Source organism: Lynx canadensis, chromosome A2 (genome assembly GCF_007474595.2).
Source record: "Lynx canadensis isolate LIC74 chromosome A2, mLynCan4.pri.v2, whole genome shotgun sequence".
Classification (NCBI taxonomy): Eukaryota; Metazoa; Chordata; class Mammalia; order Carnivora; family Felidae; genus Lynx; species Lynx canadensis.
The window spans coordinates 162,376,747-162,392,852 of record NC_044304.2 but is presented as its reverse complement, the minus strand read 5'-3'; the positions used below and the strand labels follow the sequence as shown (position 1 = coordinate 162,392,852).

The 16,106-nt window shown below is 47.1% G+C and overlaps 2 protein-coding genes and 1 pseudogene across 6 annotated transcripts in view; 1 reads left to right on the top strand and 2 right to left on the bottom strand.

The window, feature by feature from the left end:
- The window catches only part of LOC115509358 (GTPase IMAP family member 7-like), a 146,728-nt gene that overhangs the window by 16,033 nt on the left and 114,589 nt on the right, over positions 1–16,106 (bottom strand). The window lies entirely within an intron of this gene.
- LOC115509360 overlaps positions 1–16,106 on the bottom strand; it is a 214,832-nt pseudogene that overhangs the window by 140,759 nt on the left and 57,967 nt on the right.
- LOC115509363 (GTPase IMAP family member 1-like) lies at positions 6,446–11,767 on the top strand. 4 transcript variants are annotated; one of them, XM_030308779.1, is made up of 4 exons: positions 6,446–6,552; positions 6,733–6,780; positions 9,364–9,412; positions 10,652–11,767. In XM_030308779.1, exons 3-4 carry the CDS (start codon positions 9,370–9,372, stop codon positions 11,581–11,583), a joined length of 975 nt encoding a protein of 324 aa, XP_030164639.1. In that variant the 5' UTR covers positions 6,446–6,552; positions 6,733–6,780; positions 9,364–9,369; the 3' UTR covers positions 11,584–11,767. The 4 variants fall into 4 exon arrangements, with proteins under 4 accessions (XP_030164639.1, XP_030164638.1, XP_030164640.1 ...); XM_030308778.1 differs by lacking the exon at positions 6,733–6,780 and having other exon boundaries at positions 6,458–6,552; XM_030308780.1 differs by lacking the exons at positions 6,446–6,552; positions 6,733–6,780 and adding an exon at positions 6,857–6,975.

The window sequence follows — 16,106 nt, the reverse complement described above, 5'->3', positions numbered from 1 at the left end:
AGGTGGATGTCTTCCTGGGAATCTCCAACCAGGGCCCGGTCAAAGCAAGCACAGCAGCTAGATCTTTTGACCCTGTCGTGGGCTGAACAGGTCAGTTCTGCTCTTTATTAGAACAGGTGCACACGGATGCTGCTACCTTCCAAGGTTTTGACCAATTTTTCTACTGGTTGTTTGTTCATTGAATGATTGATTGATTGATTGAAATTTATTAATTTTGAGGGAGAGAGAGTGAGGAGGCGAGGGACAGATAAAGAGGCAGAGAGAGGATCCCAAGCACACTCTCTGCCAGCACAGAACCCAGCGCAGGGCTTGATTCAAGAACTGTGAGATCATCATTCTGAGGTGAAACCATGAGTTGGATGTTCAACCAAATGAGCCCCCCAGGTCCCCCCAACTTTTAAAAAATTTTCACTCAAAACATAAATAGCTAACAAACAGCCGAGCAGCCTTATTATTTTGACTATTATTTATTTATCAGGAAGATATAGAATGTGGAAGTTGCACTGAAATGACTCATGTCCAAGCTGTTAAAGAATATAAATGACTCTTTGGAAATACAGGGAGAGGCCAGCGTCTCTCTCACCCTCTGCAAGTTCACCATATCTGCAACTAGTAGGACAGCGGGACTCGGGATAAAGACGGCTGTCGGTAAGACGGTGGTAACTGCTGCCTGGCTCCCTTTTGACTCTGTTTCGTTTAACTATAATAAGACACCACAAGGGGAAGACAAAACGAGGCAAACTCCAGGCAGCCAGCAGGAAGGAAGAAGACGGGAGTTGGCAATGTGGCCAGAGTTTGACCCAAAACTAGGACAGGCTTCCATATGTCCTGGAGGAACTCTACAGACCTAGTACTGGTGGGACAGCCATAAGTGGTACAAGGTATATATTTTTAAAAATATATTAAAGTCTCTTAAAGTTGTTCTAAGATCATTCAGCAAACGAAAAAGACTATTTCAAAAAAACAAAAAGTCTACTAAATAGTATTAAGAACTGCATTCTGGCAGGTATGGCCAAGAAGCTGGGACTCCCTATCCCCTCAGCCTTCCAGCAAGAGAGCAGTATCCTGGGAGGAATCAGCTGGCGGTCAGTAAGTTTAACCGCTGGGTATAGTATGAACAGACAGAGTGGTTAGGGTAAGACACACAGAGTGGGACTAAGACTACTGTCACCCCCCGGGACTGTGCAGACCCAGGCTGCCTCCTCTGAAGACAGACACTAGAGGTTTCACCCTGCAGGGGAAGCAGACTTCACCAGGAGAGTCCAGCCAAACATGCAAACCCCCTGCACAAAGTTGCATTGAAGCAACCAGAGCAGATATCCTTGTCTTATCTCTGATCACTGGGGCAAAGCACTCAGTCTTTCATCCAGTATGGTACCAGTGGGGGGAGTTTTCATACTGATTTCCTTCAGTTCTTTCAACATGATTAGAATTGCTCTTTGGAAGCCCTGTCTTGGAATCCAACATCCAGGGCCTCTGCCAGGCAATTCCTGTGGCCTCAGTTTTTCCAGTATATGGGTCACACCTTCCTGTTTCGTTGTACATCTTACAGCTGTTGTTAAAAACTGGGTATTTTACAAAGGCATCAAAATTGGCAAAGATGAAGTCAAGCTTTCGCTTTTTGCAGATGACATGATATTATACATGGAAAATCCGATAGACTCCACCAAAAGTCTGCTAGAACTGATACATGAATTCAGCAAAGTTGCAGGATACAAAATCAATGTACAGAAATCAGTTGCATTCTTATACACTAACAATGAAGCAACAGAAAGACAAATAAAGAAAATGATCCCATTCACAATTGCACCAAGAAGCATAAAATACCTAGGAATAAATCTAACCAAAGATGTAAAGGATCTGTATGCTGAAAACTATAGAAAGCTTATGAAGGTAATTGAAGAAGACTTAAAGAAATGGAAAGACATTCCCTGCTCATGGATTGGAAAAATAAATATTGTCAAAATGTCAATACTACCCAAAGCTATCTACACATTCAATGCAATCCCAATCAAAATTGCACCAGCATTCTTCTCGAAATTAGAACAAGCAATCCTAAAATTCATATGGAACCACAAAAGGCCCCGAATAGCCAAAGGAATTTTGAAGAAGAAGACCAAAGCAGGAGGCATCACAATCCCAGACTTTAGCCTCTACTACAAAGCTGTCATCATCAAGACAGCATGGTATTGGCACAAAAACAGACACACAGACCAATGGAATAGAATAGAAACCCCAGAACTAGACCCACAAACGTATGGCCAACTCATCTTTGACAAAGCAGGAAAGAACATCCAATGGAAAAAAGACAGCCTCTTTAACAAATGGTGCTGGGAGAACTGGACAGCAACATGCAGAAGGTTGAAACTAGACCACTTCCTCACACCATTTACAAAAATAAACTCAAAATGGATAAAGGACCTAAATGTGAGACAGGAAACCATCAAAACCTTAGAGGAGAAAGCAGGAAAAGACCTCTCTGACCTCAGCCGTAGCAATCTCTTACTCGACACATCCCCAAAGGCAAGGGAACTAAAAGCAAAAGTGAATTACTGGGACCTTATGAAGATAAAAAGCTTCTGCACAGCAAAGGAAACAACCAACAAAACTAACAGGCAACCAACGGAATGGGAAAAGATAGTTGCAAATGACATATCGGACAAAGGGCTAGTATCTAAAATCTATAAAGAGCTCACCAAACTCTACACCCGAAAAACAAATAACCCAGTGAAGAAATGGGCAGAAAACATGAATAGACACTTCTCTAAAGAAGACATCCAGATGGCCAACAGGCACATGAAAAGATGTTCAGCGTCGCTCCTTATCAGGGAAATACAAATCAAAACCACACTCAGGTATCACCTCACGCCAGTCAGAGTGGCCAAAATGAACAAATCAGGAGACTATAGATGCTGGAGAGGATGTGGAGAAACGGGAACCCTCTTGCACTGTTGGTGGGAATGCAAATTGGTGCAGCCGCTCTGGAAAGCAGTGTGGAGGTTCCTCAGAAAATTAAAAATAGACCTACCCTATGACCCAGCAATAGCACTGCTAGGAATTTATCCAAGGGATACAGGAGTACTGATGCATAGGGGCACTTGTACCCCAATGTTCATAGCAGCACTCTCAACAATAACCAAATTATGGAAAGAGCCTAAATGTCCATCAACTGATGAATGGATAAAGAAATTGTCGTATATATACACAATGGAATACTATGTGGCAATGAGAAAAAATGAAATATGGCCTTTTGTAGCAATGTGGATGGAACTGGAGAGTGTAATGCTAAGTGAAATAAGCCATACAGAGAAAGACAGATACCATATGGTTTCACTCTTCTGAGAAACTTAACAGGAACCCATGGGGGAGGGGAAGGAAAAAAAAAAAAAGAGGTTAGAGTGGGAGAGAGCCAAAGCATAAAAGACTGTTAAAAACTGAGAACAAACTGAGGGTTGATGGGGGGTGGGAGGGAGGGGAGGGTGGGTGGTGGGTATTGAGGAGGGCACCTTTTGGGATGAGCACTGGGTGTTGTATGGAAACCAATTTGTCAATAAATTTCATATATATATAAAAAAAACAAAAAACAAAAACAAAAACAAAAAAACCTGGGTATTTTAGGGAACATGGTGTAGTGGCTCTGGGTACTATTTCCTTTCTGCCTTTCTAGGCCTTGATTTGCTGCTGTCTGTGTGTCCATAAGAATACAGAAATCGCTGTTTTAAACAACAAAATAGAAATTCTGCAGCGGAAAAGTATGACTGAAATGAACATTTTACTAGTGGAGCTCAACGATAGATTTGAATGGCTAGAACAAAGATTCAGTGAATTTGAAAATGTAATAATTATAAACACACATGAACTTCACAATTGAGCCCCAAAACCCAGGAAGCAAAAAATAACAGACTTCAAGGAGAAATAGACAATTCAACAACAAGCTGTAGACTTCAATGTCCACATTGACCAATGCGTACTACAGCTAATCAGAAGGTCAAAACAGAAACAGAAGATGTGACCCACAGATAAACCAACTACACCTAACATTACAGCACTTTACCCAACGAAGTAGATTATGCATTCTGTTCAGGTACACAGAGAACGTTCTCCTAATATGACCAATAGGCCATAAAATGGGCCTCAATAAATCTAAGAGACTTGAAATCCTAGAGAATAACAGGGGGTAAGCTCCTTTGCATCAGTCTTGGTAATAATTTTTTGGATTTGACCACAAAAGCAAAGGCAGAGACAGATAAAATGATCAAGTGAGATTACATCCAACTAATACACTTCTGCCTGGCAAAGGAAACCATCAACAATACAAAAAGGCAGCCCACTGAATGGGAGAAAGTATTTGCAAATCATATATTTGATAAAGGGTTAATACCCAAAATACATAAAGAACTCATAAAATTAATAGCAAAACCCGAGCAATTTATTTAAAAAGGACAGAGGAGGGGCGCCTGGGTGGCGCAGTCGGTTAAGCGTCCGACTTCAGCCAGGTCACGATCTTGCGGTCCGTGTGTTCGAGCCCCGCGTCAGGCTCTGGGCTGATGGCTCAGAGCCTGGAGCCTGTTTCCGATTCTGTGTCTCCCTCTCTCTCTGCCCCTCCCCTGTTCATGCTCTGTCTCTCTCTGTCCCAAAAATAAAATTAAAAAGTTGAAAAAAAAATTTTTAAAAAAAGGACAGAGAAACTAAACAGGCATTTTCCCAAAGAGGACTCCAGGTGGCACATAGGTGCATGGATATGTGCTCAGTATCACCATCATCAGGGGAAACACAAATCAAAACCACAATGAGGTATCCCCTCACACCTGTTAGAATGGCTATCATCAAGAAGACAAGAGGTAACAAGTGTTAGGGAAGATGTGGAGAAAACGGAATCCTTGTGCACTGTGCACGGGATACAAACTGGTGCAGCCACTGTAGAAAACAGTATGGATGGTCCACGAAAAATTATAGGTAGAATTACATTTGATCCGGCAATCCCACTTCTGGGTATTTATCCAAAAGAAATGAAAGCAAGATCTCAAAGAAAGATCTGCACTCACAAACTCCCTACAGCATTGCTCACAATACCCAAGATGTGGAAGCAACCTAAGGGTCCATCTATGGGTATATATATATATAGTTCTGTGAAAAGAAAGAGGAACATCTTGTCATTTGTAACAACAGGGTCGAACTCGAGGGCATTATCGTAAGCGAAACAGGTCGAACACAGAAAAACAAATACTGTATGATATCACTTTTATGTGGAATTATAAAAAGCCAAACTGATAGAAATGGAGAGTAGAACGGTGGTGACCAGGGCCTGGGGGATGGGGGGATGGGGAGACATTGGTCAAAGAGTACAAAGTTCCAGTTATAAGATGATTAAGTTGTGGGGATCTAACATGCAGCAGAGTGACTATAGCTCATACCACTGTATCATACCTTAATAGTTACAAGAGAGTAGATGATCTTAAATGTTCTCACTCAATACGAGTAATGGTAAATATGTGATGTGATGCAGGTGTTAGCTAATAATACTGTGGTGGCAATTATTTTGCAATATGGAGTGTATCAAATCAACACATTGCACCCTTTAAAATTACAGTGTTACATTTCAATTATATCTCAATAAAGCTGGATAGCATGTGGGGGGAGATAAGGTGGAGGGCCATGGGTGAGGTATCTTCACTAGAGAGAATGAACTGGCAAGACTGGCTAAAAATCAGGCCCCAGAGCATTAGCTTCAGGTTAACTGAAAGCCCTCACTACACACGGGGAGAGTTGACTCCAGAAACTGTAAGTGAGTTAGGCAAGCCCGCAGAGATGATTCCAGAACAAACCAGGTCCAGGGCACATAGCAGCATTCGCTGTTGTAGCCTTCTCTCCACAATTGTCTGGCTATTTTACTCATGGCTATTTTCCTCTCTCATGACCTCCTGAGAGGAGAAACAGACACTTGGGTCAGAGATACCAACTTGAGGCTAGACTAAGTCTCCTATGAAAATTCCATCCTCTTCCTGCTGTCTGATCTTTAATAGCTGAAAAGACCTCTTTTTCTTTAGGAATGAGGAGATGGCACAGAGGACCACATTGGTGGCCTTGTCCACAATGATGTCCAGTCAAGGATTCCTCCCTGATTCCTGGGGAAGGAGATTCTCAAGAGGCCATTTTCTAGGAAAACACCCAAAAAGCAAAAGGCAACTGGAGATAAGAGTAGTGGGCAGAGGCCAAAACTGAGAACAGGCCTCAGAAGTCTAAACTGCCCTTCACTGAGGTTACAGCCCCTCCCGGGAACAAGATGTGGTGCCACAGCGACCTTCGGAAAAGATCAGGACAGTCCCAAGCAGGGGGCGGGTTGCACAGTGGAAACAACGCAAAGGCACCCCTCGCTGGCCCATGTCCTGTCCCTTTAAATCGGCACCACTGGGCCCTCCCTCCCTGGGCTCTGAGACTTCCTCCCTGCTCTGTGCTGGCAGGAACAGCCTCTGTACTCACAACCCAAGGCACAGCACCAGGTCGCGGGTTTCTGCAGCCAACAGCAGAGCCTGTCACCACTTCTGCTGGAAGGTGAGCACACACGGGGAGGAAGGGAGCCACCTGGGACAGAGGGGAGTGGAGGAAGTGGGAGGGGGTAGGAGGGCTCTAAGGAATTCGGGGCCTGGTTGCAGCTCACTGAGTGGGCACCTGCATTCTACTACCTCCCAGGAAGGGGAGCAGGATCTAGAAAGAATAACTTCACCCTTGCAGGCTTTTCAGGGAGCTCTGAGTTTCAGAACAAGCAAGGGAAGAAGAAAGGTAAGCATCTTCTCCAGCCGTGGAGTGCGCACACTTTTACTTGGGACTACATACTTCGTCCTGCCCTGCTCCTCGCCTGGTCAGAGAGGTGTTTGCTAGAAGCACTGTCAGGGCGGAGCACGCTGGAGAAAGCTGCAGACACTCCCTCTGAGGGCATGTGCAGCCAAGGAGAGAGACATTTCTGAGGACAAACAAGTGAGTCTAACCTCAGAACACATCACAGAGTGGAAATCGTGTCTGTGAGCTGAGCCCCACTCACACCCTCCACCTCCTCAACCCTGTGCACCCCCAGGGACTTGCAGGAGCCAGCAACAGTTATGAACATGGTCTTCAGACCTCTGCAGTACACGTGCTTGTGTGTCCTTGCACATCCCTTCCCCCGCCCAAGCTGCCCAGGGCTCTGTGGGCTGGAGCCCTCTTCATCCCCACACACTGGCTATAAATGAAGGGCTTGGACAGGATGAATGGCTCACAAACTCACAGCAGGGACCCAATGCATTAGAATCACTCAGGGGGTTGGGGTGGGTACCTCGGTGGCTTGGTCCATTAAGCTTTGAGCCCTGGGATGGATTCTGTGCTGTCAGTTCAATGTCTGGAGCCTGCTTTGGATTCTTCGTCTCCCTCTCTCCTTCTGACCCTCCCCTGCTCGAGCTCTGTCTCACCGTCTCTCAGAAAAATAAGTAAACAGTAAAATAAACTTTTTTAATAAAAAAATCCCTCAGGAGGAGGGGTGAGAGATACCGTTTTTTTAACGTTTATTTATTATTTATTTATTTGTTTGTTTATTTTTTAGACAGACATGTGAGCAGGGGAGGCACACATGAAGAAGAAGGAGAGAGAATCCGAAGCAGGCTTTGTGCTATCAGCACAGAGCCTCATGTGGGGCTCAAACCCACAAACCATAAGATCATGAGCTGAACCAAAATTAAGAGTCAAACACTTAACAGACTGAGCCACAAAGGCACCCCCTTTTTTCTTATTAAACTACACATCTATGAAACAAAATGTCAAATATATATTTTAAAGACTCCCGTAAATACTTCCAAAAGACAGCCGGTTCAGGAAGCAGGGGACTACATAATATCCAATTGCATTTAAGATGCTATGAGTCTCCATGTTCTACATCAGTCAGTGACTCCAAGCCTCTAAACCCCAGATGTCAGCTCTAAGAAACTCTGGAAGAATTTTTCAAATCCCATCCCAAACCATCGCAAACCTTTGGGAAGTCCCATAGGGGCCAGGAGTCCGGTGGATTTCCTAGAGCACACTTGGTCAGTTGCGTCATCGATAAGGACTTCTTGCTTTAGCTAAATTCTTGTTCCTTGCACTGAATCTTCCGGCTGTTTCTTCAGTTCTGCTGTGCAGTCAGTTATGGGAGTTTGCTAATTTTTACACACAAGATCACTACTCACCTGAGGCCTGTGGGATCAACTTTACCAAGGGCTTTGGGGAGCCGAAAGGGGTGTTACGCAGAAGACAAACCTGTCATCTAACGGGTCACAGACAAGTTATCAATCAACCCTTCCCTTTGCTTGTCCTTGTGTGCTGCCCATGGGACACAGCACGGTCACCCGCAGTAGCCACGTATTGCCATGAAGAGGTAGCATTTGAAATGGATGGCGGAGCACAGACAGGACTCAGACAGAAACGTGGGAGAGAAGGAGTGGTCATGGGGGTGAGCGCACAGGTGGGCTGGAAAGGCCCTGAAACCTGTCCGCTGCAGAGCAGCTGACCCAGAAGGGGCGTGATTGGGACACAGAGCTGGCGAAGCAGACAGAGCAGAGCTGCGCCCTTGTGACCAGGTCCTCGTGAGATCAAGCAGACTCCATCACTGAGTGGCTAGCTGTAGTAAATCCTGCCGGACTTGGGGTCATCACTTAGTTTGAGAGGCCTCAGATTCGGGGCAGGAACACCAGGAGCCGGAAGGGAGTGTCCCATCTCTCCAGCACACAGGTCATATTTACACAAATGACACAAGCCAAATTCTTTGGTCTTCGGAGAGTAGATCACAGGTTCTTCACATCAGCATGGGAGATAGGTATCTTTCCCAATTTTCAAAAGCAAATTGCAAACTCTCTTCTTGTCCCCCGCCCCCCCCACCCCCCCCTCGGCCCATCCCCGGCCAACTGCCCTAAGGTGGTTCCCTATGTCACTGAGCAGAATTTCTGATTCTCACGGTTTTCCAAAGTCTCCCCTGGCTGTGGAATCTTCTGGGAAAACTTTGTGCCTACAGTTAATGCCACTGACATAAATTACCTGGGAAATTCTCAGCTAAGGCTCACTCACTGACACAGAGGACGGGTTATCACCACCACTCTGTCATTTGCATTCAGGGTCCCTGAAAGGACCAACGAGGCTCACCAAAGGATCACACGGTTTGGTTCCAATACCAACCAGGTCCTTCCGGGGTTCTTCCCCAAATTCTGATGTTCAGTGGAGGGCAGGAAGCATGACCTTTTCATTGGGATGTCACCAGCTCTTTGGACCTTGCCTGGGCCACCTTAGGGAGTTATACCTATTCGATAAACGATGAATGATTGAAGGAATGAAGGAACTAACAGGTTGTGTTTGGAACTCTTTCAGGTGCGCATGGGAGGACGCAAGATGGCCAGGGATGAAGAAAATGCCTATGGTAAGAACTGATCTCAGTGTGGACATGCCCCTAGGTGTCAGCTCTGGGTCCCAAGGCCATAGGCTAACTCAAGACTGAACAGAGACATTGGGGCACCTGTATGGCTCAGTTGGTTGAGCGTCTGACTTCAGCTCAGATCATGATCTCGCAGCTCGTGAGTTCGAGCCCCACGTTGGGCTCTGTGCTGACAGCTCAGAGCCTGGAGCCTGTTTCAGATTTGTCTCCCTCTCTCTCTGTCCCACCCACTCGCATTCTGTCTCTGTCTCTCTCAAAAATAAATAAACATTAAAAAAAAAAAAGACTGAACAGAGACAATCCTAGACATGTCCCCATGCTGGGGTGAAACAGCTAGAGCCCCAGCTTTGCATTTTTGCTGGACCTCTGCCCCTGCCCAACTGTAGGATATTAAGTGCCTTGACTAGCCTGTGCCTTGGGTCCCAAAGGGTACAATGAGGATAATACATCTACTCTGATCCCCACAGACGTTGTGGAGGGTTGAGATCATGGACTAGAGGGAACACGGTTTACCAGGTAGACTGTGTCTGTGAACAAGGATGGAGGGTTAACTGTGTCTTATTGGAAGCAGGTTTCCTAGAGAGAAGAGGGAGGAGGAGGGGAAGTGGAGGAAGGGAAGAAGCAAAGAGATCCTGTCACCGAATACTCTGAGCAACCCTGGGAGACACAACTGTCTGTCACCCCTCCCATTATGCAGAAGACGTTGAACGCTTAGGCTTAATTTGCCCAGGGTTCCACAGCTGGCACATGCGGGGCTGTGATTCCAACCCGGGGTGTCTGGGACTCCAGACAGCCCTTCACTCCCAGGCCTTCTGTGCCCTCCCGCATCTCCTCGCTGGGATGGCCCCTGGGAGAAGTCTGGCAGAGGCCTGGGAAGTCGTCCAGCACGGAGCAGCTCTGCAAGGTGCGGACGACCAGAGGCAATGTCAGCTGAAGTCATGGCCTGCGACCGTCGAGGGGGACCCTCCAGAGCAGTGTGCACCCGGTGCCGGAGCATGGACTGGGGGGCAGGTGCACGCACTGGAGCCAAAGATGGAAGAAAGGTGGCTACAGATGCCCCCGGAGTCGCACAAGCTCTAACCAGAGCGCCTGGGAAAGGCCCGGTTGGACAAGCGGAAGCGGGAGGCGTCGGTGCCCTCCTCCGTTCAGGAGGCAGCCCAGAGCCCCGGCGGAGCGGGACGCGCGCTCTCAGGCCGGCGGCCCACGCCTACTCTGTCCTCACAGGTTCCCAGGACCCGGACGACCAGCAGCAGCCGCTCGCGCAGGAGCGCAGGCTCAGGCTCATCCTGGCCGGCAGGACCGGAGTGGGCAAGAGCGCCACGGGCAACAGCATCCTGGGCCACAGGCTCTTCCCGTCCAGGCTCGCGGCCACCCCGGTGACCAGAAGCTGCGCCCTGGGGAGCCGCAGCTGGGCCGGGTGGCGCGTGGAGGTCACCGACACCCCCGACCTCTTCACCGCCCAAGGCCGGCACGCGGACCCGGACTGCACCGAGCGGGCCAGCTGCTACCTGCTCTCGGCGCCCGGACCGCACGCGCTGCTGCTGGTCACGCAGCTGGGCCGCTTCACCGCCCAGGACGAGGAGGCGGCGCGCGGCGTCCGCGAGCTGTTCGGGGCCGGCGTCCTGGCGCGCGCCGTGCTCGTCTTCACGCGCCGGGAGGACCTGGAGGGGGGCTCGCTGCACGACTACGTGCGCGCCACCGACAACCGCGCGCTGCGGGCCCTGGTGGCCGAGTGCGGCGGCCGCGTGTGCGCCCTGGACAACCGGGCGGCGGGCGCCGAGCGCGATGCGCAGGTGGGCGAGCTGCTGGCGCTGGTGGAGCGGCTGGCGCTGGAGCACGACGGTGCGCCCTTCACCGACGACGTGTACGGCCTGGCGTGGGCCCGGCGCCACGCGCGTCCCGAGGACACGCTCCGCCTGGTGGCCGCGCGGCTGGCGGCCCGCGGTCTGGGGCGGGGGTGGGGTCGGCAGTGGGGGCGGGCGCGGCGCTGGCTGGAGGCCGAGAGGCGGAGGTGGCCTCTGGCGCTCCTGCTACTGGGGGGCGCACTGTTACTTGTCCTGCTGCTTCTCCAGCGGGGGCTCCAGGCCCAGATTGAAGGCGCTGCCCTTCCAAACGCGGGGAGCCTGGCGGGTAAAGGGGCTGGGTCAAGGCGCTGAGGGGAACTTAAACCCAATTTCAAAGGAAACGTGGAGTTTCAGACTGCGAGTCTTAATGACTCAGGACGCCTTGGACACTGTATCGACTTTGCAAAGGCTCAAGTTCACTTTTAGCGTTTAGATGTCACTTTTGACTATGTGTACACTATTCAAATAAATGTGGTTAACTTTCAAATGTCCTTAATTCATTATAGTAGTTTGGATGCATTTTTCTTTCTTGAAAAAATAGTGCATTGACTGGTAGTGTTTTATATATAAAGTGGATTCATGGCAAAGGGAAACAAACATTTTTGTGTGTGTGTGAGCATTTATCAAAACGTAGACACTTAGTCCGCTTGAGTTGCTATTAAAAAAAAAAAAAAAACAACGGGAAAGCTCTCAGTTTTTCCCCATTGAGGATATTAGCTGTGGGCTTTTCATAAATGGCTTTTATGATGTTTAAGTATGTTCCTTCTATCCCGACTTTCTCCAGGGTTTTTATTAAGAAAGGATGCTGAATCTTGTTAAATGGTTTTTATGCATCGATTGACAGGATCACATGGTTCTTTTCTTTTCTTGTATTAACGTGAGGTATCACATTGATTGATTTGCATATGTTGAACCAGCCCTACAGCCCAGGAATGAATCCCACTTGATCACGGTGAATAATTCTTTTTATATGCTGTTGAATTTGATTTGCTAGTAACTTACTGAGAATTTTTGCATCCATATTCATCAGGGATATTGGCCTGTAGTTCTCTTTTTTTTGCTGGGTGTCTGTCTGGTTTAGGAATCAAAGTAATGCTGGCTTCAAAGGTTGAGTCTAGAAGTTTTCCTTCCCCTTCTATTGTTTGGAACAGCTTTAGGAAGATAGGTATTATCTCTGCTTTAAATGTCTGGTAGAATTCCCCAGGGAAACCATGTGGTTCAGGACTCTTATTGGTAGATTTTTGATAACTGATCAAATTTTTTATTTCTTCCTGTTTGAGTTTTGGAAGTGTGTGGGTGCTTAGGAATTTGCCCATTTCTTCCAGGTTGTCCAACTTGTTGGCATATAATTTTTCATGGTATTCCCTGAGAATTGCTTGCATTTCTGAGGGATTGAGATCAGGAACACGACAGGGATGTCCACTCTCACCGCTGTGTTTACCATGGTGTTGGAACTTCTAGCATCAGCAATCAGACAAGAAAGGAAATCAAAGGCATCAAACTTGGCAAAGATGAAGTGAAGCTTTCACTTTTTGCAGATGACATGATATTATACATGGCCAGACCTAGATCAGAGCTTCAGGTCCTTAAGAAGAAAGTTTTCTTACCATCAATGCCACCTTCTGCAACATGGTAATTGTTGATCCCAAACCCCAGAGAATGCAGCCCAACTTAGGAAGAATTTCAGATAATCAAGATACTTCTTAACAGGAAGAAAGAACTTCAGAACAATTGCCTCAGATATTCCATTTTGTATTTTTGTTTATAAACATAGACGATGCTGAAAATAAATAAAATAAAATAAACTTAGACCACTGTTTTAAAAACATGCCAGAAATTATGCAACCTTACATCCACATTCACAAATGATTACAAATGCACTCTGGGTTGTTGTTCATGGACTATGTGCACAGCACTTTGGCAAATGATCGCTGCCTCTGGAACATGCATCTTCAGGGCTCATCCCTCACAACATCTCTGAAACTCCCTCAGCAGAGTCATCTTCAGAGTTAAAGGAGACAATGGAAGACAAGTCTCTAATGTGTAGCTTCTTTTTGCTTCCAAACACTAGCATGCTTTGGTCACTCACCCTATTTACCAGATTGAGATTGTCAAAAATGAAATTCACTCTCAAAAGGCCAAGTTGTGGTCTCTAAGTGTACTCAGAAATTTAGCCCAGCCACGCCACAAGCTTGCCGGCAAAGTCACCCACACAGATGTAAAGATCATGTCCATTCACTGCTGTGCTCTTGACCGCCTGTCCTCTCCTCAGACTCAAGCATGTGGACACTCCTTGGCACAGATTTTTAGCTGGTCAAGTATTGGGTCTGACTGACCTTGAATAAGTAAGGCCCAGGGCCCAGAGGGACCCTGACCCACCTGAGATATTGGAGGCCCTACTCCACCTCTCTGAATCTCTAGATTCTCTGTGATTTACACATAAATGTCCCTCCCTGGTGGGATGTGGGAAATTCCTGTCAGTTCTCTGCATGAGCAAAGTGCCTGTCACCTGGATTCCCAGTGCTACACTCATAGGAAACACACACCTCAGTTACAGGAATTAGGATCGGCAAGATCTTGGGGTTCTTCTCTACTGGAATCTCCTCTCCATCAAAGTCCTCCTGTGTGGAACTTTGTGATTAAATAAGAGGGATGTCACAAGGACAGGAAGAGAAGACACTTATTCTTTCCTCCCATCGGCCCTTCACACTGGCTCCATCCATGCCACCTGAAGGAAACCTTACACAGGTTCTGCCTTAAGCAAAAAACCTCTCCAATCACTATTGGTCACATTCATGTACTCAAATCATCTAGTGTAATAATCACACTCTCAATTTCACTGACGGGTGGGGCGCCTGGGTGACTCAGTCAGCTGAGTGTCTGACTTCAGCTCAAGTCATGATCTCGAGGTCCATGGGTTTGAGCCCCACGTTGGGCTGTGTGCTGACAGTTTGGAGCCTGGAGACTGCTTCAGATTCTGTGGCTCCCTCTCTCTCTGCCCTGCCCCTGCTCATGCTCTCTCTCTCTCTCTCTCTCTCTCTCTCTCACAAATAAATAAACACTTGAAAAAATTTTCAGAAGGAGTTAACATGGCAGAGAAGTAAGGGAATCTGAAGTTCCCTCGTCCCTCAAACACAGAAGTATTGAGGCAAGAAGGCTTGAACTTCCAGGAATCCAGGCTACAGAGTGACAGAAACATCTCCAGGGGCCTATGAGGACAATGTGATGGGCCATAGGTGCATGATTTCAAACTGGGAGAGATAAAAAAGGCAGCGTAGGAACAGAGGGGAGGGATGCCCTTCTGCAGAAACACAAAAGAAAGCGAAAGAGAGGTTGCAGAAGTGGAAGGTTGTATTTGGACAAGAGAAAAAACATGGGTTGGGGAACAGAAAAAATGGAGAAAGAACCAATTTTTAACTGCAGGGCTTTCTCCGGCCTCTTTGTGTACCTGGGGAGGAGGGGAGCCAGCCCAAGCTCTGTAGCCAGCTCCCAGGCACAGGTGGAGAGAACAATCCCCTCCCTTGAGTGCTGTGGGAAGAAGGCAAATAGCCATTCCAAGGACAAAGGACACTGCAGGACCCCCCCGCCACCCAGAGGCCCTTTGTGACCATACCCTGGAGTGACAGTACGCCAGAACTGGGGCACGTGGAGCAGGATCCTTTAAGACATTGGGGTTTGAATCCCAGCCGACTGCCTGGCAGAACCTAGATCCTGGAGCGAAACAGACTGCCCACGCATGCTCCCGGGGCACTGTGAGGACGACCTGAACAGAGTGGTCTAGGAAGCCTGGTCTGGGGAGGAGAGACTGGGGTGTCACCATTTTACTCCCCATCACCAGCAACGTGGGGCTTCAGGGAACGGACAATGGATCCACAGTGGAGGTGGACCTGCTCACACCAAAGCATGCCCCTCTGCACCTGGTAACTGTGTGTCTAACAGAGCAAGACTCAACACTGACTGAACCAGACAGTCCCTCCTCCAGACCAGCACAGGCACTGGATACAAGGCACCATCAGATATTGGTCCAGTAGTTTTGCATTCCCTGATTTGATTCTTGGTCAATTTTTATTTTATGTATATATACACATATATATTTCTTCTTCTTCTTCTTCTTCTTCTTCTTCTTCTTCTTCTTCTTTCATCTTTCTTCCTTCTTCTTCTTCTTCTTCTTCTTCCTCCTATTTCTTTCCTTCTCTAGTCTGGTTATTCTGGTTGTTGGTTTGTTTAAGCAGACATTTTTAATCTATTCTCTTTATGCCACTTCTGTATCTCCTTTATTTTCCTCTCTCTCTATATATATATGGACTAAGCCATAAAGTTTCTCTGATCTCGGTTTGGTAAATTTTTTTCTTTTCCTTTACCCTTCCCCTGTCATTTCTCTCTTTGTATGGGATAAGGCCTCTTACACCACCACCACCCCCATTAAAAATTATTTTTTCCAGGCATACTTCATCAAACAAATCAAAGCACTCCTGATGGAAGGTCCAAACCACCACTAGGAATAGGGAGATAAAGTAATCAGAGTCTCAACAACAGAGAGCACAAAACACACTCCAAAAATACCTCTTGAAGGGCCAGGCCCTGGACAACATTATGACTCCTTGTTTTAATATAATAGTCCTCACAGGAGCAAGACCCATAAGAAACTATTAAAACACATAAGGGACAGAAAACTAGGCAAAATGATGAAACGGAAGAATTCTCCTCAAAAGAAACTCCAGGAGGAAATGACAGCTAGAAAATTGCTCAAAACAGACATAAGCAATATAACTGAGCAAGAATTTAGAATAATAGTCATATTACTGGCCTGAAAGAAGCATAGAAGACAGAAGAGA

Coding starts and splice junctions, on each gene's coding strand:
- LOC115509363 (XM_030308776.1), top strand. CDS start 7,658: ATGTGGGGCTCAAACCCACAAACC. Junction 7,682..9,363: donor GGGGCTCAAACCCACAAACC/ATAAGATCATGA, acceptor GAACTCTTTCAG/GTGCGCATGGGAGGACGCAA. Junction 9,413..10,651: donor GGATGAAGAAAATGCCTATG/GTAAGAACTGAT, acceptor CTGTCCTCACAG/GTTCCCAGGACCCGGACGAC.